The sequence below is a fragment of the Osmerus mordax genome, chromosome 25 (genome assembly GCF_038355195.1).
Source record: "Osmerus mordax isolate fOsmMor3 chromosome 25, fOsmMor3.pri, whole genome shotgun sequence".
NCBI lineage: Eukaryota > Metazoa > Chordata > Actinopteri > Osmeriformes > Osmeridae > Osmerus > Osmerus mordax.
Window position 1 is genome coordinate 5,922,559 of NC_090074.1, and position 23,033 is coordinate 5,945,591.

General features: G+C 42.3%; 3 protein-coding genes across 4 annotated transcripts; 2 read left to right on the forward strand and 1 right to left on the reverse strand.

The window, feature by feature from the left end:
- Positions 1 to 528: 528 nt before the first annotated feature.
- Positions 529 to 3,841, reverse strand: prdx4 (peroxiredoxin 4). Its single transcript, XM_067228940.1, has 7 exons — positions 3,573 to 3,841; positions 2,528 to 2,645; positions 2,287 to 2,403; positions 2,070 to 2,192; positions 1,775 to 1,905; positions 1,499 to 1,533; positions 529 to 658 (listed from the first exon to the last, which is right to left on the reverse strand). The coding sequence occupies exons 1-7, from the start codon at positions 3,781 to 3,783 to the stop codon at positions 608 to 610; spliced, it is 786 nt and encodes a 261-aa protein (XP_067085041.1). The 5' UTR covers positions 3,784 to 3,841; the 3' UTR covers positions 529 to 607.
- Positions 3,842 to 3,930: 89 nt separating this feature from the next.
- LOC136933588 (pyruvate dehydrogenase E1 component subunit alpha, mitochondrial-like) lies at positions 3,931 to 11,057 on the forward strand. 2 transcript variants are annotated; one of them, XM_067229043.1, is made up of 12 exons: positions 3,938 to 4,028; positions 4,730 to 4,750; positions 7,015 to 7,083; positions 7,302 to 7,475; positions 7,937 to 8,063; positions 8,203 to 8,294; positions 8,527 to 8,619; positions 8,756 to 8,911; positions 9,015 to 9,086; positions 9,183 to 9,250; positions 9,705 to 9,813; positions 10,125 to 11,057. In XM_067229043.1, the coding sequence occupies exons 1-12, from the start codon at positions 3,972 to 3,974 to the stop codon at positions 10,287 to 10,289; spliced, it is 1,203 nt and encodes a 400-aa protein (XP_067085144.1). In that variant the 5' UTR covers positions 3,938 to 3,971; the 3' UTR covers positions 10,290 to 11,057. The 2 variants fall into 2 exon arrangements, with proteins under 2 accessions (XP_067085145.1, XP_067085144.1); XM_067229044.1 differs by lacking the exon at positions 4,730 to 4,750 and having other exon boundaries at positions 3,931 to 4,028.
- Positions 11,058 to 12,178: 1,121 nt separating this feature from the next.
- Positions 12,179 to 21,602, forward strand: LOC136933477 (ribosomal protein S6 kinase alpha-3-like). The gene is made up of 22 exons (XM_067228901.1): positions 12,179 to 12,614; positions 12,959 to 12,997; positions 13,839 to 13,955; positions 14,204 to 14,285; positions 14,374 to 14,454; positions 14,604 to 14,683; positions 14,808 to 14,914; positions 15,241 to 15,278; positions 15,908 to 16,050; positions 16,246 to 16,316; positions 16,413 to 16,501; positions 16,828 to 16,892; positions 17,008 to 17,110; positions 17,189 to 17,310; positions 17,519 to 17,644; positions 17,754 to 17,843; positions 18,973 to 19,131; positions 19,536 to 19,697; positions 19,954 to 20,030; positions 20,113 to 20,230; positions 20,418 to 20,558; positions 20,781 to 21,602. Exons 1-22 carry the CDS (start codon positions 12,552 to 12,554, stop codon positions 20,901 to 20,903), a joined length of 2,196 nt encoding a protein of 731 aa, XP_067085002.1. The 5' UTR covers positions 12,179 to 12,551; the 3' UTR covers positions 20,904 to 21,602.
- The last annotated feature ends 1,431 nt before the right edge of the window (positions 21,603 to 23,033 follow it).

Consider the following 23,033-nt stretch of genomic DNA (forward strand, 5'->3'; position numbering starts at 1 on the left):
TATATAGCACTCGCACTTGAACAAAATGTCGCAATCACGCCTGACGACCGGGAAACAATGACGTCATCAGGTCCTTCTAATATGTAGTTATTTGTGGTCGACACGAGGGGACGCCATATAGAAAAGGCACTCGGCCTTCCGTATTTTTTTCTCATGACTTTTTGTGGTGGTAAATCTCAGAGCCGCCTCTCTCAACGGCACTGCTAAATCCTAGCCCAAATTTATATGCCATAGTTTTTTTTAATGATATACATTGTTTAGAGTTTACAAAAAGAAAACATGTATATTAGTAAATACATATTAAAACAAAAGTGAATTATTAATTAGAACAAGTTTCCTCACTTGTCAGGTTGAAGTTTTATTGCAGCCAAGTTCAAATGTTCATTCTTTAAAGGAGTGCAAACTGCTGATCTAACATAATTAAGTTTCTTTCTTTCCATAGGCTACAGCTCTTTAGTATAGTGTGTTTATGTGAAATAACTTGGTCTTGTTGGACCAATTTAAGTAAAAATAAATCACAAAAAGATACACCAGAATATCAAAACTATTTTATTTTGAACTTCAACCAAAGTGTTTAACAGGCAGTTGCTTTTGAAAACTGGGTCATTCAATTCAGTTTATCAAAATACTTCAGCTTGCCCGAAGGGTCAGGGATTATCTGTGGGAAAAAAGTATCAAATTTTCTAGTTTCTCATTACACATTCCTAAACCAAGTTCCAAACTAAGTTTAGAAACTGTTTGACAAAGTGAGAAAATCTTAAAAAACAAAACCCATCAACCTGCAGTCTCAAAAACTGTGGGAGTCCAACAGATGTTAACAGCCTGGTGTGCCCACCTCAAAGGCTGACGTTAATAGACAAGTGGGAGCAGTTGGACTCAGTACATTCCCACATTGCATCAGGGAGAAGAGATTCATCATTCTAGTGTTTGCCTACCCTATACCGCATTGCTGGGTTAGATATGGAGTCATTGTTGGTCAACTTTTTGTCTTGAGCGATTCCTGCGGTGCCATTTGAAGTGTGTGGTCATTGCCATTCTTAAAGACATGAGATCTTTGATGCCGATTTCTGACACTGAGCTCATCATTGGATACTCCCCCCCCCCCCCCCCCCCCCTACTCCATGCACATCACAGCACACAAAGGGATAGAAAAACGAAAAAATATGTAATAACGTTGTGTCCTTGGGCAAGGCACTTCACCCTACTTGCCTCGGGGGAATGTCCCTGTACTTACTGTAAGTCGTTCTGGATAAGAGCGTCTGCTAAATGACTAAATGTAAATGTATGTATAATTCCAGTCAGGTTTTTGTATTTTGGGCACGCTTTATTAAATTCTGATCAAGCGCAGGTGTACCGTCTATGAATTGACTTGAAATGACCAAATACCATTGTACTGTAGTCCATTAATGCCAGGATGGGTGCATGTTAAAACAATGCATTCACTTAATAGACAAGTAATGTCTTACATTTAAACCAAAATACATTGTTCAAGACTCACCGTGTCACTGCCTGGTTTCCACCCTGCTGGGCACACTGTGTCAAAAACAAACAAAACAAAGTAAATACACATGTTGACTGCCAATTAACAAATTCTCACCAAATAGACGCAAAAAAACCCCACTTTCCAATCAGAAAAAGTAGCAACATTTATTCTGTGAATTTGCATTTGATAAATATGCCAATAAATATAAAAAGGGCTGTGATTCACTGAGGATGTCTAATATACTTCATTAGGTGGCAAAAGTGCTGTGAGTTGTTGATGAGGGGACATTACCTTCTCCATGTTTGTCAGTGTACTGGAAGGCTTGAACTAGCCGCAGTGTCTCATCTACAGACCGCCCCACAGGGAGGTCATTCATGGTGATTTGCCTCAGAACGCCTTTGTCATCGATGATGAATAGGCCCCTGAAGAAGAGATGAACAAGCTTGCTTCATCTTTTAACCGAGAAACCGTTTCCTGTTTCTCCTTAACACCATCATCTCATTATTTAGTTTGGAGCATCTGCAGTTGTCTGAGAACATAATTTAACTCTCGCCATGAACCTATGACAGATCACTTGTCTTCCAACCTGAGTGTATGACCGTGGTCTTCCAAAAAGACACCATAGTCCTTGGCTATCTGATGTGTGAGGTCCGAGAGCAGAGGGATTTTCATTGTTCCAAGTCCACCTTGATTCCTGGGTGTGTTGATCCTGCACCAAACACAGAGAGAAGACACAGAAATAATATGAATACCTTAATACCTCAGAACGGAATTGACTTGGACTACATTGCATTTAGTCTTACCAGGCCAGGTGGGTGAACTGAGAGTCAACCGAGCATGCGACCACATCTGCATTGATGGCACGGAATTCATGGACACGATCACTGAATGCAATGATCTCAGTTGGACAGACAAATGTGCTGTAAGAAGCACATCCATTAATTAAGTGACGCTTATTGCTGGAATCCTACATGTCACAGATGGCATAGTAACCAAAAGCTAACAATTGAGTACAATTTTTTATATTTAGGGTGAAATACGTACAAGTCCAGTGGGTAGAAGAAGAAGATGAGATATTTTCCTTTGTAGTCAGACAGTTTCAGTTCCTTGAACTCTCCATCAATGACAGCTGTCCCCTCCCAGTGAGGAGCAGGCTTTGAAACTTTAAACAAAAATTATGGTTATCTCATTAGAGGAATAATTAATATTGTAGAATGTTCACAAAATGTATTAACAAAGTAAGTATTCAGACCCTTTGAAATGACACTAAAGAAAACAAAATATGAAGTCATCCTTTTTGATTTGATAACCCTTTCCTGTCTAGAACAGGAGTCAGGTGGCTGAGCGGTGAGGGAGTCGGGCTAGTAATCCGAAGGTTGCCAGTTCGATTCCCGGTCATGCCAACTGACGTTGTGTCCTTGGGCAAGGCACTTCACCCTACTTGCCTCGGGGGAATGTCCCTGTACTTACTGTAAGTCGCTCTGGATAAGAGCGTCTGCTAAATGACTAAATGTAAATGTAAATGTAACTTACATTTGGGCATATGGTCCCTCATCAAGTGACAATCAGACAGAAAAAAATCACACACCTGTCTATAAGGTCCCATAATAACTGCATATACTCTTATAAGTTGGTTCGCCAACCCAAATTAGTCTCTAAATGTCCTTGAGTGTGTCAGACAAAGCCCAAACATAAACAGTAGAAATGCGCTTCTGTGACGCTCAAGGCAATAGGTGCGGAATGAAGGAATGACGTGTACAAGTCTAACGTTGCAGTTGAGTTGGGATCCCACTTTTGTTTTGCACGAATTTAAAACCGCAATGGACATTATTTCATTGTGCAGTTGGTTTCCTACACACATTTTAAACTCATTCAGCACGTATGTAATTACTAAACAGCGTGCTAGCTAGCTACTATGCCTAGTACTACGACGTGAAGTATTCAAATAGCTAGAGCTAGCTAGCTGGTGTGATCTGCTGCACGTAAGCATACTACAGTATCAAAAGGACTCTACCCATGTGAACCAGATATTTGGATGAAATGTGCAGCTGGGCGTATCCACCCACGACAGTCTGCATGATATACCCACTTTTTGCTTTGCTGAGGTGCAGTGAATGATCTGACACGGGAACACGGAATGCTTCTCCTGGATATACGTGTCCCCCAGCATAGTTATGACACTCTTGGTCGCTCTTTCCATTGGTACTTTCTTGAACAGCATATGCAAACTTGGTGAAAACACAAAATGTGTAAAACACACTAAAAATATTACTCATCCTAACTGAACTCATGACGTCCATTCTTCCGTCTTGATGGTATCAGCTTCTACTCCTGCATAGCGGAAGAAGTACAAATCCACTAAGGCGCGTACACGTGAAGGAATGCCAAATGCGCGCACTCCAGATTATGTTCTACGTCATCAAACATCGACGTGTGTTTTGCGTTACTGTCACTGTCAGTGAGAAGGACTGATCGGTGGCCAAGGAGCATGCACAAGATGCTGACAATTATATCTAACGTGCTGAGGGGTAGCGCTGGCAAAAATGTAAGTAAGGATTTGATGTGCAGGATCGGGGGAAGACATCCACAACCATTGTCGTCTTAAATATGATTTATATTTAATCTTTGTCCACATGAAACCCGTTTCCGCCCTGACCTTGCACAGACACCAAGGCCTAAATCGCCACATCTGGCCGGCTAGTTGGCAAATTGAACAGTTTTGTTAGCTCAAGACACCTGTTCTTCCTCCTCTTATGTGAAGCAAGTTATTTTGAATACACACGGCAAGAAAAGTGTATCGATCGAGTATTCCTACCGAGATAATAATTGTGTTAGCTGGTAGCTGGCTAGCTAAAATATTTTAATGTGGTGTGGAGGAAATTGTGGTATTATTCTTAAGGTTTACTCATAGTTTTCTTTGATTTAAACTGGTTTACGGTAAGTGGTGTTGCAGGTAGTCTTCTTAATTTTTATTCTGTATTTTTGGTGTACATAGATAACATATTGTTGAAAAGGCTATATGGTGTTTGCTATTGGAAGGTCACAGTATGGTTATTTTTCTAGTAAAATACTGACAGTCCAGGTTTGATGGAACAATGAAAATTCAAACAAATCACTTGTATTTGTGTCGCTGTGTCGTAAACACATGTCGCAGGTTAAACATTCCACTGTTTCAGTGGTAAACACAACTTCATCTCTATCCATGTTCTGTCTAATTCTTTTTCCTATTTGCTGCCTTGTTGGTAGGGAGCCCAGGTAGTGTCAGAGGTAAGATGGCTTTACTATAGATTGACAGGTCACCAAAAGCTCTGCCCATGTCTCTTGCTGTCTGTTTAGGCTTTCCCTTCATTGGTTTTCAGATGGCATGTGTCCCACATTCACGCTGCCTTTTATTTTGAGACCACTGGTGATTTTCTTCCATCAACCTTTTAACATTTTTTTTTTGCCTCAGATTTGGTCATTTATTCCCATCATATCAAATGCATTCAATATTTTGCATAATCTGATTAGTCTGTCCTGCTTTGCAATCTAATACATAGTGTATTTAGCTGACTGATAGAACTATTAATACTACTCTCACATGCTTTCACACAGCCATAGACAATACATCCAACGTAGTGGTTTTGCATGGTGTATCAACAACTGGTGCAATGACGATAGCAGATGTTAATGTAACACCATGAAGCTGTGTGATTCGAGGTTTCTGTCTCAGAAGGTCTATGTGTCTTGAAGACTGTACTTGTGAGCATAAGTAATAAGCGATGTGTTATTTCGGCTAGTTCTGAGACTAATCGGCTAGGTTAGCTCATTGATTCCAATGTCATTTTTGATGTTGAGCGTTAAGTGGCCTCTTTTGAGCTGGTGTTGTCGTCCGACTCCTGAGTTGGGGGGGGGGGGGGGGGGGGGGGGACATGGTTCCTGATCTGTCGATCCTGGACTTATTGATCTTGCCTGGCTCTTCTCTCCCCAGTCCTCCATGCGCAGGGCAGTTTTGCAGCTGTTGGCGGGCCAGGGCGAGTATGCTGATATCACTTCACCGCCAGACCCAGCACCAGCACTGCTACCCTGCAGCCCAGACACACATATAGGCTCACACGCTCCATCGGTGGAGAGCATCCACAAACCAAAGACTGATCTAACGTTCACACAGACAGACCATGGGGCCCTATCTGTCGTAGAGCCTACAGTTCCCAGAATTCAAATGGCAGAGGGAGATCCAGATGGACCAATCGTAGTTAATGCAAACCTTGCCTTTTGCAGTGATCTTGGAACTGGCAAGTCACTCACACAACTAACCTCACGACAACCTCTGTCACAATTGAACCCTTCTCATTCCATCAAAGAATTAGCAGAAACACAGACTGACATTTTATTAGAGACTCTAACGAATATTGGGCCGGCAATTTCAAAATTGACTTTGTCTAAACCTTCTGATGATATAAACCATAACAAAGAAGAAAACACACATACGCAGACCAAAGTTGTGGTCCCTTCAGGGTCGTCAACAGAATTCACATCACCAGTTGTTGCAACTGGTGCAACTGCTCCAGTTTCAGAGCAGCGGCCAGTCACTGACCACCAGACTACGAGTGAGGCAGCAACAAACGTTAACCCTTTAACTCTTGAATCAACACAACCAGAGCAGCCTCCTCTCAACACTGGCCCGTTCAGTTGCGAACGACACGTCACAGAACCTGACCACAGTAATACACACTCACAGACCCCTGACTCACTGCTGCCAGAGCCTCAGCTGGCAGGGAGGGGCCAGGCTAACGATAGAACAGAGCTTCAACTCCCTGAGACAAGCCTCAGCCTGACCGAAGACACTCCCTTACCAGAGCCACAGCTTGCTGTGAGTACTGGCTCACTTCCCTTATCTTACACCTCTTTCTTCACCCCCCCCCCCCCCTCTCAATCCCGGCCGTTCTTGGAGAGAACGGTGCATGCAAAGACCTTCAGCTGCTCTCTCTTTCACACTTTCGGTATTGGTCACAGCAGCATTTCTGAGATCATGTCAAGGGCCCCTGTATTATTTGCGGCCTCGAGAAATCCGCCCACCCCGCAATAACTATCATCCTCGGTCTATCAGCGACGCACAATGAATATTATACAATTACTTTCCATGATCTCAACCTCCCTTTTCATCACTCACACTTCTCTGAATATGATGATGGAAGGTTGCCTGAAAGCAGTCAAAAGCTGTTGTTGTTAGTGTAAGTGCTTGCTATGATAGGTGCTTGTTTGTGTGAGCTTCCATTGTAGTTGCCGTTTGTTGGTTAGCAGTGTAGTGAATACATGTTAAAGAAGGTAGTCATCCTTGGATTATTGGATATACAGTTTTAAAGATGGGCCTTGCAGTTGTATGTCCTTTTTAAGGCTCTGACTGGCATTTTACACTTGTGGGTGGTCCCATTTCAGGTGCTATAGGGCTACCTCTTGACTTGTCTGTGGTGAAAGGATGTGATGTGTAGTTGTTGATTGGTTCTGCCGTGTTTGACTGTGATTCAAAACTGTTCTCTTTATTCCTACAGGGAACCAGGGTGATCGTGTCGGCGCGCACATATGCTGACTTCACTCCCGAAGCCACCTTTGACATAAAGGTAAGCGCTTTGTCAAACGTGTGTGTGTGCGTTATTCAACTTTCTTTGTTTTCACATGGGAATATACAGTTTACTCCGAGGACTGTTTATCACCTCGAATTCACTCACGTTTCGTCAAACACACCGGCAAGAACAAAAAGTTCTCATCGGCGGCGTTCCCTTCTTCTAGGATTGTGTCCGTGAAGCGCAGTGATGTTCTTTGGCGTTCTCCTTTTTAGAAATGCGACGTGCACCGTCTGGAGGAGGGCCCGCCCGTGCAGGCGGTGCTGACCCGCGAGGAGGGCCTCAAGTACTATCGCACCATGCAGACCATGAGGCGGATGGAGCTCAAGGCCGATCAGCTCTACAAGCAAAAAATCATCAGAGGCTTCTGTCACCTGTATGACGGCCAGGTTTGAACACAATTTCTTTTTGGCACCAGCTGCCCAGTAGAGCAGTCAAGAAGAACAGGACTAAGAATTTCCAGTGTACTTGTTACAAATGGCAAATGAACTTGAACAGTTAATATTGTGGTGGGTGTAGGCCTTGTTTGTGTCTTTCGTAGATAAGGATAAAAATCCTCAGATTCCTGTATATATACAGATGACAGGCTCTGGCTTTTTTCTTTTTTTAAACAATACTTAATACTTGATTTATAAACTGTTTGTGTGCATGTCCAGTTGTGACCAGTGTCTACTTCAAGGTTTCCTGACTGTACAGTATCAAACAAGGCACTTTAAGGACACTAAAAACTGCAATAAAGAACTAAAATTAAAAAAATAATTAACACAGAAGAGTGCAGAGAATGGTAGAACACCCTTTTATTTTACCCACCAGACACCTAAAATAGCTTTTGTGTCCACCGTTTCTATAGGAAGCCTGTGCAGTAGGCATTGAGGGGGGAATCAACCTGTCGGACCACCTGATCACAGCATATCGTGCTCATGGCTACACCCTCACAAGGGGTGGTACAGTCCGAGAGATCATGGCTGAGCTTACTGGTGAGTACGCATACACGGATCAAATGAATGAGCACTCGCACACTCCATCAACTGGGTCACTACGTGTACTAAAGCGTTCTTTGCTCGTCCCTGGTCCGTCTTCTCCATCTCTTCCTCCTCTTTGTGTCTCTGTTTTCAGGGCGTCGAGGAGGCATTGCTAAGGGCAAGGGAGGCTCTATGCATATGTACACGAAAAACTTCTATGGGGGCAATGGTATCGTGGGAGCCCAGGTAATATAACATTATGCATAAAATGGAAAGGTTTTGGAACAAATGATGTGTCAACTCTTTGTTGAGTTGATCATTCTGTTATGTCTCGTAATTAACTTGGAATTTCAAACGCTTCCAAAATTGCACGTCGTTTTCCACCCAGAACTTCACAAACATTACAACTGCATCAATCTCTGTTCTCTTACATCCAGTAGTTGTGGTAAAAACCAAGTCTCTCTCTAAATTCCCCCAGGTACCCTTGGGAGCGGGGGTAGCCCTCGCCTGCAAGTACCAGGGCAACAATCAGCTGTGTGTCAGCCTCTATGGAGATGGTGCCGCCAACCAGGTATGAAGTTTGCCTTCTAAAAAGCTGACAGGGAAATCTCGGAAGTACACATTCACTCCCATTCAGAGATATTACCACCCTTGGCGAAAGGCATGGCGATAACTTACCTGAACTTGCCCATACTTAACTCTGACAGGGTCAGATTTTCGAGACCTACAACATGGCATCTCTCTGGAAGTTGCCTATCATCTTCATCTGTGAGAACAACAAATATGGGATGGGTACCTCCGTGGAGAGATCATCGGCCAGCACGGACTACTACAAGAGGGGAGACTTCATCCCTGGACTCAGGGTAACCTGTTTATGAAGCACCCCCAAGCAAGGCAGCACACATGCCCTCCTTTTCATTTCTTTTCCCCCTCCTCTTGTCTCACACAATACGTTTTGCTTTCCAGGTGGATGGGATGGACCTCTTGTGTGTCAGAGAGGCCACCAAGTTTGCTGCTGACCACTGCCGATCTGGAAAGGTGACTTGGCGGTTTGGGATGTTTTCCGTACGTTTATGTTGTCTTTACTCGGGATTCGACTGAACATTGGCGTACTTGTTTGTCTACCTCTTAAAGGGCCCTATCCTCATGGAGCTTCAGACCTACCGTTACCATGGACACAGCATGAGTGACCCCGGGGTCAGGTATTTACATTTACATTTACATTTAGTCATTTAGCAGACGCTCTTATCCAGAGCGACTTACAGTAAGTACAGGGACATTCCCCCGAGGCAAGTAGGGTGAAGTGCCTTGCCCAAGGACACAACGTCAGTTGGCATGACCGGGAATCGAACTGGCAACCTTCAGATTACTAGCCCGACTCCCTCACCGCTCAGCCAACTGACTCCCTCAGGTATGCAGCCAATCATCAACCCATCGTGTTGTTGTGTCAAAGACGGTGACCTTGTTGGGTCTGTGCTTATGGTCATATTGGTCACCCTCTTTTATGTAATATAAAAAACGGAGTTGACCAGTGAATGAAACGGGCCGCATCCTGCTTTGATCTTGAGTAATAAACCCTTATCTTCGACCCACTGTTGGTATAAATGACCCTGACCCCCCCCCCCCCCCCCTGTGCCCCTCCGTCCCTTGTTTCAGCTACCGCACACGTGAAGAGATCCAGGAAGTCCGCAGTAAGAGTGACCCCATCTCCATGCTGAAAGACCGCATGCTCAGCAACAACATGGCCAGTGTGGAGGAACTAAAGGTAGATATTAAGAACCAGCTCTCGCACAAACATCAACTATACTCTAATATATACATTGAAAGTATTGGTTGGAACTTTATAACAATTAAAGTGCCAACCAATAATATACATATAACACACACTTTTATATGCTAGTAATATAAATGATATATAAAATATGATTCTGTAAATTGAATAGCTAGAAATTTGAACTAGAATTTAGCTTCACTGGTTCATTTTAGGAATATGTTTGCTCACATTGTACACAGAACAGCAAGAGAGCTGGATTTAACCCTAAATACCTTGTTCTGCCTGGTCCTGTTTAATTGAAGGAGATCGACGTGGCGGTGAGGAAAGAGATTGAAGATGCTGCCCAGTTTGCCACCACGGACCCCGAACCTCCACTGGACGATCTTTGTAACCATATCTTCTACAACGACCCGCCCATGGAGGTGCGCGGCACCAACCCATGGATCAAGCTGAAGTCTGTCAGCTAAAGGATGACTGCCCACCGACCCCTCCCCCCCCTCTCATGTATACCTTCTCCCTCTCCCTCTGTCTTACAACCATGTTCCACCATCAACGCACACCTTTAACCTTGTTAAAGTTCCCCAATCCCTCTAAGCATCTATAGACTTTTATTTTTCCTCTTCTAGGCTTAAACCAAGCTATGTTAACGAAACATACCCAAATCCTTTCCACAATCCACATAAAAGAAATATAGAGTGCCGGTAAAAGTCATTTTCTTTTCAATCAGTTCGCAATAAATTGAATATAAAGATTGAAGGCTATAGTATATTAAATACATTTATATATCATGCCAAAACAAACCTGTGCCTGCAGGATGGTGTTTGTGTTCAAAAGTGGTATAAGCCTTATGTTTGTAGGTCATTTATACCAAGACATACACCTCAGATCCATCTGGTTTAAAAAGTGATTAAAGTTTATAGACATGTAATATCTGGGTAGGTTAGGTTTTCTCAATTGTTATCTGTCATTCATATTTATTTCTGAAAATGTTTTGTAACAAACAGTACTGATACTGTCCCTCAATAAGAATAGGAAATGCCCTCTGTTTGGGAATCTTGGTGATAAACTGTTACAGTTTTTATAGCTAGCAGGTGGGGGGTACACTATGCAGGGACTTGTGTTTGCCAACCCTGCTTTATTTCGATGCATTAAGACGGAAAGGGGAATGTATGTCTGTGATTGTCTTTGTACAGTCTGTCAAAATAAAGACCTCATTTAATGAGTAATACACTAAATATGTTTTTAATTGTGTGTTTGTGGCACAATTGTGTGTGTGTGTGTGTATGGCACAATTTCCAACGTTCAGGATGTTTTGTAATAACGACATGCGGAAGCAGCCTGCCTTCCCCAAACCCCTAAAATAACGACACTTTGTTGAGTTTTAAACCCCAAATCTATTTTGAATGAAGAAACACCCTGTCATTCATCACAAACTTTAAATATCTGGGGTTTCCCTCTTCACAGTGCAGAAGGATTGCATTTAATCATTAATCACTTGATGAACTGAAATGTGCATTCATGGTTTCAGCAAAGACAGAACTGTCATCTACAGCACCATTGAAGCCTCTAGAAATCAGTAGCACACAATGTCTTTGTGATTTTGATGGTGTCTAAATGACTATAGAACTGCCAAGTCACCATGAGAATATATTTGTACCCTGGTGGTGTACAGCTTTCAAGGAAATATGAACAAAGACTAGACATTTGTTTTCACTTGTTCTAATATTGGGGTCACTAGGAAAAGTAAAAATTAAAATATAAAACAATTTTCCTTTTTTTTCTCTCTCTGCTGTTACATTTACTGGCAGGTCATTTTTGACCCTTAAGAAAACACAAGGGTTCCCTGAGTAGCCCACTCCAGGACCGGTCACCAGCAACCCCACTGCCAGCTGGGATCGGATGGTGAGTCAGATAAACAGTTTGAGTTAATTGGGACGGTGTCCAGTAACACTTTTCAGAAGCTAAATTTAGTTTTCCCGATGGAGCTATGGAGTACCTGGCAAAGAAAGCGCCCAGAAATTGACATTTAATCCTTTTTGTTTTAATAACAAACTCCACACGAATTTCCCTACAAGAGGAATATATTGGCATCTATGTGTTCACCCTTCTGTTACGTGAAGTTCCTAGTTATGCAGTTATTTTAGTTAGGTCAGCTATTCTAGGTTTATGTAGGCTACATCACATTCCTAGTTTACATTATACAACCATTTCTGCGCAGAGCACGAGCACTCCGTTTGGTGCATTAGTGGATTAACAACATCAGTATGGAGTCAAACTAAACTAGCACAACAACGACAAACATACGCCCATCTCCACTCCCACCATTCGCAAAAGGCTGCGAGAAGGTGATCGAAAAACCTACAGTGGATACCATGTATGTTTCTGGCTCTATGGGGCTGTCACTGTCCCGTCTCTTTCAATGCATGACGTTGAACTGACGCATTCCTCAGCCTCGCTCTGGTAAACAGGTAAACGACAGCGCCATGTTGAAAGGACGGAAGTGATTTGCAATTTTTTGGGGGTGAAAAGTATTTGTATGCAGTTTTAACAAGATCTACATTTGTCTACGTTATAAAAGTAGTAGATATCTAAAGTTTCTATTGCATTGAAACCTTATTTCGTGACTTAATTCTGCTGAGAGTGTGTTCCCCTATAGTGTTGTAGAAACACTTCGTATCTCACCCTGGACGTCAGACACTTGAAGAGCGACTTCAACACTTTTGTCCAAGATGCCATTGGCACAGCTCGCAGACCCTTGGCAAAAAATGGCCTTAGGGACCGCTGAAACAGAGGTATAAAATCTATCATTACAGACCGGTAACTTTTGTGTAAGCGATTGTCAAGGTTCTCCACACGTCAGAAACATGACCAACTTTTTACTGAATAGGCTACGCGACTTGCAAGTGAATTGCTGTGGCAGTGGGCAGTAGCCTTTTATTGCGGAAACTATGTAAAACATGTGACAGTTATGTATGCAAATGTAAAATATTTAATTTCTAACGATCGTCATAAATTTATGACGATCTGATGAGTTGCATGTTGACATATCTGATTTGACCCTACTCTTGGACAAACAGGCTATGAAAACCACTCCCAATTTAAAAAGCTAAACGCGCATTTTATTTTTGTTGATCAGGTCATGGATGACTCCATGGGAGACGATGATCCAGCATGTGTAAGTTTCAAGAATGCTACCCATGTACTGTTGATTTGATGTGGTGGGATGACCCCTCCCCTCTCAAACGAGTGCCTAAAATGCTGATGAATGATAAATCCAAAGCATTGAGAGATAAAACGGCGTCAAACCTCGTGTCTCTAGGTGTGTGTGCTCCGTTTAATTACACCTTACACACTTCTATAGGTACTTAATAGGCATCTCTGAAGCATGTTGAGATAGAGCCATGGTGCTACTGTAGTAAAAGTAGAAAGAAATAGTTAAGAGAGGCATGTGCGGGGTTAGTGAAAGAGAAAGAAAGGAACAGTGAAAGGCAGGAGAGCATGTTGGGTCTTTTAGTCATCCTCCTCCACAGCTCCTTGATGCAGTGGGAGGGGGTGTTGGTGGCATGGTAACCAGTCGCTCGCTGACAGTCAGGAGTCCCCTCCTATGGTCTTTCGCACTGCTGCCAGCCGCTGCGAGGGAGAAGAGAGGCTCGGGCATGGGAGATCTGACCTCCACTTGGGCAGAACAGGGGTCTGAGGTGGTCTGTCCAGAGAGCGGCTTGACTGTACGTGGGTCTGTGGCTGCAGTGCGTATGGGTGGTATAGCGAGGGAGTTTGGGCTATTTCTCAATCCTCCCACAGGCTCTTTTCAGTCTGAGCACTACGGAAAGCACTATGTGCAAAGCTTACGCTGCTTTTTTCCTCTTTCATAGGCATCTACATTAGAGCTTGTCCATGCAGAATGTTTTAATAGGATTTGCTTGTTTGTTGTTTGTTGTCAGTGCTCATCTCTGTTGTACATTCCTGCTTGTTTGTGTTTGTTTACATGTTTTGGTTGCTCCTCCAATTTTCCTCAGGATGAGGTGTCAGTGAAGGAGATCAGCATTACTCACCTTGTAAAAGAAGGCTCGGAGAAGGCTGACCCACGACAGTTTGAGCTTCGTAAGGTTCTGGGACAGGGCTCATTCGGAAAGGTAAATCATTTTGGAGATTTTTTATATTCGCGCAAGAAAACGACTCGTATTTATAAGATCATGTATCATTTCACACGTGGAAAAAATTCAGCACACAGCAACATATAAATTGTATGCACATATTAATGCATGTAATGCACATAGAACAATATATATGCATTGAGGAATAATTATAGCTATTGCAGCAAATGAGAGCTAAATTTCTGTATACTAAGCTGGTGTCTTCCTTGATCTTTATATCTCTTCAGGTATTCCTGGTAAGGAAAATAACAGGTCCAGATTCGGGCCAGCTGTATGCTATGAAGGTGCTTAAAAAAGCCACATTGAAAGGTATTTTTTCTCTGTTCTGTTTAGGCATGGATTTCCATGTGTAAAATCGTATAAATGCTCATTGTCAGACTATATTTTATTTCCCTAGTGCGGGACAGAGTCCGGACAAAGATGGAGAGAGACATTCTTGTGGAGGTGAACCATCCATTTATTGTCCGAATGCACTATGGTGAGTTATCGGATATACCCGTTTCTTTCATAGAGAACAGCACTCTTGTTGACATGCCCTTTAAGCAAAGTTCAGACGGACATATTTCATTTAGTCACACCCAAGGTCATTATGGTAAAAGAGAATGTGACACATCTGGTTCTGCGCAGCATTTCAGACCGAGGGGAAGCTCTACCTCATCCTGGACTTCCTCCGTGGTGGAGATCTGTTCACCCGTCTCTCCAAAGAGGTAGGCCAAGGAGAACCTTTATTCTGAAGGCTAACGTGTTCTTAATACAACATTCTAATTGAGTGTTTTCCCCTGGATGTGTGTCTGTGCTAACAAATTCATGTGTCCCGTTTTCCCTACACAGGTGATGTTCACAGAAGAGGATGTGAAGTTTTACCTAGCAGAACTGGCCCTGGCCCTGGACCACCTGCATGGTTTGGGAATCATCTACAGAGACCTCAAACCAGAGAAGTGGGCTATATGTTGTTACATTTTAGGCATTTAGCAGACTGGTCAAGGTAAACTGTCAAATTGCAGTGATTGCCCTTCCTCATACACGAAACTAGAGTTTAACTGTAATAAAGGTGATTCATTTATTTATGAACATGTTATTTCAGAGATCTGTTTCTGTAAGTCACTGTCTTTATCAAAATATACAATTACATATTTAATATGTCTTGAGGGATCATCTTAAACGAATCACTGTGCTGTGTAGTTGTCTGAGTTTACAATATCCTATATGTGGCTTCTGGTGGACAATGTATTCCAGAAAGACTGATAACATTGTGTCTTTTTAGCATTCTGCTGGATGAGGATGGTCATATTAAGCTCACTGGTGAGTAATCATCAAGCCTACTCCTGTTACATATGTATGTTTCACATTCCACTTTCACACTCCACTTGTGAAGGAGACATCGTTTTATATCAAACGACGTAATCAGGCTATTGCAGATTTGCTGTGTGTTGTAGTTTGTGTGTGTTGCATGTGACTGGTTTGGTACAGACTACCTTTCTTATCAGTGTGCCCTGAACCAGTGCATAAAGGTTCTTATCGGTCTCCACGCTAGTTCACACCTTTTCTGCTGTGCAGTGGGTTACATTTACATTACATTTAGTCATTTAGCAGACGCTCTTATCCAGAGCGACTTACAGTAAGTACAGGGACATTCCCCCGAGGCAAGTAGGGTGAAGTGCCTTGCCCAAGGACACAACGTCATGTTTCACAGCCGGGAATCGAACCGGCAACCTTCTGGGTTGCACTTCAGAACATTCTGATTGGCATTCTGCAACATTCTACTGGATGCAAGACAACATCCGAGCATTTTTGGCCTATTGCAGAATCCCGCATCAGATCTGCTACGTAATGGGAAACAACCGAAGCTTTGTTTGATGTTTGAAGTACGACGATATGCGATCAGGGTTAGTCAAGTAAATATGGCGTTTTGTTGTTGATGTTTTCCGCAGACTTTGGCTTGAGTAAAGAGTCCATCGATCATGAGAACAAGGCCTACTCCTTCTGCGGGACAGTGGAGTACATGGCACCAGAAGTGGTCAACCGGAGAGGACACACCCACAGTGCTGATTGGTGGTCTTACGGTGTGCTGATGGTGAGAGGACGGGAGATATGAGAGAGGGAGACACTTGGTGTAATATAACAGTTTACCTTGTGAGAGGAATATTATTGAAACTACCATAACAACTTGTATCTTTTATATATTACGCTGATGGTACAATGTTAACCGAAGTGGTCCAAGTTTTCACTTTGCGGTTACTCAAAAGAAAGGATATTTCTGTCTTCCCAGTTTGAGATGCTTACAGGAACTTTGCCTTTCCAAGGCAAAGATCGTAAGGAGACCATGACAATGATCCTCAAGTAAGTCGTCAAGTGCCTTTCTCTTGAGCAGAGATGTTTGTCGTTTTTAGGTCATGTAAAGGAATAGAACAAATATTGTATTGTATTCACCTCTAGAGCTAAACTGGGAATGCCACAGTTCCTGAGCCAAGAATCCCAGTCTCTCCTACGCAACCTGTTTAAACGCAACCCCGGAAACCGATTAGGTAAACTGTTCGTCTGAATTGATAATGATATATGTAATTCGATATTTTCTGCTAGATAGAACTGTGAGCATTTGTAGGTTGTGACTTAAATTAGGAAGTTGGATAGAGAGTGTAAACAATCATCCACAAATATTAATATGTTACTGTTGCAATAGCAACCCACAAGTGCAGGGTGTTCTTAATGAATTTGTACAATACAATAAGAATGAATCCAAAACAGGGAGATATCGCGGAAGGTTTTACCGTGTTTGTAAAATGTATTTAGAACAATTTTAAGGGGAATGTAGATTTTCCACAGGCGCTCTCGTTGTTTGCTATATTTACAGGTGCTGGTCCCGATGGAGTGGAAGATATTAAGAGGCATTCCTTTTTCTCCACGATTGATTGGAACGTTAGTGTGTCTGTTTCTTATTTGTTTGTTTTTCCCTTTCTTCTACAGCATATCGATTCTTAAGTTGTGTATTTTATTTGTATTGTGCTTATTCAGTCCCCTTTCTCCTTTACAGAAATTGTTTAGGAAAGAACTTCACCCCCCCTTTAAACCAGCAAGTGGGAGACCTGATGACACGTTGTACTTTGACCAAGAATTCACTGCCAAGACTCCTCGAGGTAAAAAATAAATAAAACACAGTATATATGATAATGAATAAAGTACAGTATTGACAAGTATGTCATTTCTTTCCTTAGACTCTCCTGGTGTACCTCCAAGTGCCAATGCCCACCAGCTGTTCCGAGGTTTCAGCTTTGTAGCCATCAGCTCAGAGGAAGAGAGTCAGCTCACACAGAGCACCAACATGACGTCTGTACAGGTAAGGCTGTGCACTGTCATGGGGGGGGCGTTTGTGTCAAGTCAAGGGGGTCAGGTGGCTGAGCGGTTAGGGAGTCGGGCTATTAATCAGAAGGTTGCCGGTTCGATTCCCGGCCCGTGCGCTTACTGTAAGTCGCTCTGGATGAGAGCGTCTGCTAAATGACTAAAAGTTAGTCGAGTTGTCGTGTGCTCTTTTGGATTGTTTTCAGCAACTCCACCGAAACACCGTGCAGTTCGGCGACGCGTACGACGTGAAGGAAGACATCGGTATCGGCTCGTACTCTGTCTGCAAACGTTGCGTTCAGAAAAGCACCGCTATGGAATACGCCGTCAAAGTAAGAACTCTGTATTGCTGAAGACTTAATACAGAAGCGAGCACGAGCGTTATTATTAACAGAATGCAACAGCGTTATGTTGGTAAATGTCACTTTGACTTGATTCTAGATCATCAGTAAAACCAAGAGGGACCCCACAGATGAAATAGAGATTCTTCTGCGTTATGGACAGCACCCAAACATCATCACCCTGAAAGATGTGAGTCAAAACATCCAACACTGTCATGTCTTGATATGGTTTTCCTGTCCAAGGCCATGTTCCATAAAGTGAGTTGACTCGATATGCCAGGCTTATTTTGATTAGTCTGACTAATTTTCAGTTGATTCGGTTCCAGAAAGCAAATTCAACATAGCTCAAGCTCCGTTACTATGGCAACTTATGCTAGGAAACAAACCTGGTCCAGGCAGGCTAAGCAAAATAACCTGGAAGGTTAAGCCTGTTGTTGGTTTAACGTTGACTGATCCAGAGTGCCTGCAACACTGACCCAATGGGAAAGCTATAATTTTTATCACTGAACTTTTTTAACCACTATCAGTCAATAATTATCAACTTAACCAAACAATAAGTAATACATTTGTGAATTGATTGAACTGATGTGTTAGGTTAATTTAAGTCAGGTTTTGGATGGCAAAACTTAAGTTCACTATCTTTTAAACACATAAATGATAATGATTCCATTTGTATTTCCCTGAAACTCTTTCATCAGTGTTTCAAATGACTAGACACCTAACCATCACATGGATAAGTACTGTTGCACTGCCCTCTGTTGGTTGACTGTGGCAAGTCTGTATAAAAATGGTATGCACTAACTCTCTTCATGGTGTGATCTGTATGCTAAATTATCCATAATCCAAATATTTGTTAGTCAAGAGAATGAGAACTCCTTTGAATTATAAACAAGTATTGATTAAACAGGACAACTCTGGGTTCTTTGTTTATGAGGTCATTCAATTTAAAGTGAGCAACCATGATTTTGTAGTGAATACATGTCTTTCAAGTGCTATTTAATATCAAAACGTCGGCTGCAATAATGTATCTGGCTCTGGGTATTTTGTTTGTGTTCAGACGGACTTTGGTCTTTTCATGGTCGTCACACACTATCTGGGTTTGGGCCTTGAGTGCTGGGTCACGATCTGGGTTTTAAGAGGTCATGCTTTTTTGTCCAGCCCCAAGACTGTACTACTGACTCCGTAGCACAGAAACAGCACTGACGTGCTTTTAGATCATTTTTAGATTAAAAGGGAGTTAATACGGCATAGCATGAAGAGGAACATTTCATTTCCGTTGACACTGTCAGTCATGTGTGTTTCCTCTGTGCTGACGGCAGGTGTATGACGACGGGCGTTCTGTGTACCTGGTGACGGAGCTGCTGAAGGGCGGCGAGTTGCTGGATAAGATTCTCAGGCAAAAGTTTTTTTCTGAGAGAGAAGCCAGCGCTGTTCTTCACACCATCACCAAAACGGTGGACTACCTGCACGTGCAAGGGGTAATGATCCGACCATGCGAGCGCGTCACCCTGCTGCACTCTGCAACGGCATGCCACACAGGTGGTTCATCTGCCCAACCTGCCAGCCTTTTTTTCCCCCCTTCTACAGTTCTTCTTTGTAAACATCCCTAATATCTAAGAACCTGTCGCTTTTGGCTGACATTTTTGTCATAATAAGATGGTAATCTTTCAATGATAGGACACACATGGTAGGCTAGTTTCCATTTGAGGTTATTTTACCTAGATATATATGCCTACATTATTGTGTAATTAATATTGTGGTACGTTATGATAACAGTCTAAGGAATGTTCATCAAACAATGTTTACTTTTAGACCCATTGCCATCCAAAAATGCACCCTCCAAAACCATATACTCTATTGATTCCTGATTCCTTCTACTTAGGTGGTTCACCGGGACCTTAAACCCAGTAACATCTTGTATGTGGATGAGTCTGGCAACCCAGAGTCAATACGCATCTGTGACTTTGGATTTGCCAAACAGCTGAGAGCAGAGAACGGGCTCCTGATGACTCCTTGCTACACTGCTAATTTTGTGGCCCCTGAGGTGATCCACCCCTCAAATAGTGTTTCGTTTTTTTATCATATGTGTTATATTTAGGCTCAGTTGAATTTCAGCTGATTGCTCATCTCCACTGTACCTCTATTGACAGTATGTGTAATGCTTGCTGGTATTTTGTGCTGACTATGTGTCACCTTCATCTGGCCATTTCAGGATCATTTGTTCTGTCCCGTTCGTGATATCTTGAGGAATTTCGCCGTGTTCCAATCGGTTTTGGTCTTTATCATCCTGTGTTCTTTAGGTGCTCAAGAAACAGGGTTACGATCAAGCCTGCGATATCTGGAGCTTGGGAGTGCTTCTGTACACCATGTTAACTGGGTATGTGGACTCGTGACGCACGATTTTGAAAGGTCTCAGAGACGCCAATGATTCTAATTCGGAGATCTTCCACCTTCTCCAGTTTCACCCCCTTTGCCAACGGACCAGAGGACACCCCAGAGGAGATCTTGGTTCGTATCGGCAGTGGGAGGTTCTCTCTGACAGGAGGCTACTGGAACTCTGTCTCGGCAGAAGCCAAGGTAGGTCCTGAGCATCCGTCGCACTGCAACGCCCTTTTTTGGACGTTTGGTTTTCCGTCGTGTTCTTTTATTTGAACCCAGCATCCTCTAATTATCAACGGCATTCATAGTCTCAGTCCTTTTATAGATACCATCCCAAAGATGTGGTGCCTACATGATGCTCGGCTGACTCTTCTCGTCTCTTTAGGACCTTGTGTCTAAGATGCTGCACGTGGACCCCCATAAAAGGCTCACCTCAGCTCAAGTGCTGAGGCACCCATGGATCGTCCATAAGGACCAGCTCCCCAAATATCAGCTCAACAGACAGGACGCTCCACATCTGGTCAAGGTATTACCTTCCAACCAAAAACATCAGTTCCAATTCGACGTCGGACTTTAAAGGGAAACTGAATAAACAAAGCTGTGTCAGTAGGAAAGAAGGAGTATTTCGGGGGCGACGTCTCCTATCTTTAATAAAGAAATCCTGTATATATATCCTTAGATATATCCATATCCTTTGGATGTACCGAAGCGTCCATGCAATTGACAGAATGACGGCTTATCTTTCTAGGGCGCAATGGAAGCCACTTACTCGGCCATCAACAGGAACGTGACCCCTGCGTTGGAGCCGGTCGGCCGCTCCACATTAGCACAGCGGAGAGGAGTGAAGAAGCTGACCTCCACGGCCCTCTGACTCCCTCAACAGTGCGCCTCCTGACTTGTCATCTGTAATGGATGTCATAATATAATGTGTAATTATACCAGTTTGATCAATTGGTTTAAACCGGGTCAGTAGAACAGTGTGTCAAAACCCCCAAAAATATCTAGAATGAACCGAATCTTTGCTTTGTACAATCCTTGCTGCTGACCAATCAAGAGTTATGAGCTCAACAGTTTTATTTTATGAAAATGTGATACATCTACAATACTGTGTATTTTCTACTGGTCTGTGTGAACAGAGATAAAGAAGCACTGTTAGACCTTTCCCATTTTTCCTCTTGAACTTGAAACCGTTAGGAGCTCAGGCATAAGTCCGTTATATCTCTCTCTCTCTCTCTTCTTTGATACAAACACAACTCCTAAACACAATGTTATTGGGTCATTATTCAATTACTAAAGGGAAATATTTGAATGAGAGTTTACTTTATAGCCGTTGTGATTACTCTCCAGTGGGACTGTCTTAGAAAATGTAGAATGTATTTTTATAATATACATTACCTCGATTTTTCTATTTTGTGTGTGCATGATGCAGACAATTGAGGGATGATTTACTTAGGTGTTAGGGCTGTCCAAGAAGCTGATAATTACTGAGATGCAAGACAGAACAAACACTGACTTCTGCCTCTTTTGTTGAAAAGTAATTTGTATTCAATAAATATCTAATGAAACGACAGCGTAGCCTACTATACTTTATTTAAATAAAACACAGTGGCTTACAACAGCCCACTGCTACTCATATATAGACCACTGCTGATCCATCAAAAGCCAAAGGGCTCAAAAGTAAGTTTGTCATTAGACTATGAATCTGTAAATCAATAATGACGCTAGTAAAAACGTTTTTATTGAAGTGTATAGTTTAATTCAGAATTTGTTTTGCAACAGTCATCACAATTCATTAAATACAGTTATATAGAAAGGTCTGAAAATGCATAAAAAGACCACAATTAAATAGTGTGTATTTAAGTGTTAAAACTTAAGACTTAAGACTTCTCTTCTGCATCCTTACCATTACTTCTCTAGTCCCCTTCCCAAGTCGACCTCAGTGAGTGAACATCAACAGAACTATTCGACACCTTTTGGAACAAGAACTGTGCCGAGACTACGACCAGTTTTGCCTCCTGGATGATGCCAATTTTTCACTTCCACATTGGGGATCACTGCCCCCAATGTGGCAGTGATCAAACAGGTGTGTTTTCCCGTGGGATCTTCAAAACATTAGATTAGGTCAAATGGGACTTCAGGTTATATGACTCACAACAGATCAGATATAACTATTAGAGCTCATCATCACATCAGTCACTCATACCTAAAGTTCAAGTTGGTCCATAAAGGTATGAGGACAGGGGATGCCTGTGGTTAGTTGATGTATTTAATCTGTTGCGTCACCTGCCTCAGTTCAAGTGTTTGTTTTTTTCTCCAAGTGTTCTCTCACAAGGCATTCTCTCACAATATTGATAAGAGCCAAGAAGGATGTTATTCTCAGAATTGGATGCTCATTGTGCTCATGAGCATGTGTAATATTCGGGATTGTAATAATAATTCAAATCGTATGTCAACTAACTTGTTTCTTAAGTTTAATATTGTGCTTTATCGCTTTGTACATTTACGCTACAATAGTGGATATGATCCTAACATTGGAAGGCCAAAAAGGGTAACACACAATTTAGGCTTACTTAAATGGGCTTGTAGATGTGAATGAATTCACCTATACACTTACAAGTATCATAGAAAACGATTTGCTTTATTGGATACCAAAATATTCAGAAGCTATTTCAATTACTTGTCCTAAAACAAACCTCCTAAATAATGTTGCTGGTGACCAGTCCAATGCACACTGATCTTCATCCATTGTAGTGTACGGACACACATTCTCTTTATTTACATTTGCAAGTCAAGGGTCATGAGACTGAATGGTTGTAAAACAAAGGGGTTAATTGTCCTATTTACCAGATGATATCCTGATAACAGGGAAGTTTACACATTTCTCTCCTACCTCACTGGAATCTTCTCATACAAACTGTATTTTACCCTCCAAGTTAGTTTAGATTTGATCTCATTAGACTATTGCATATCCCTCTGTGTGTCTATAATATAAACGTATATA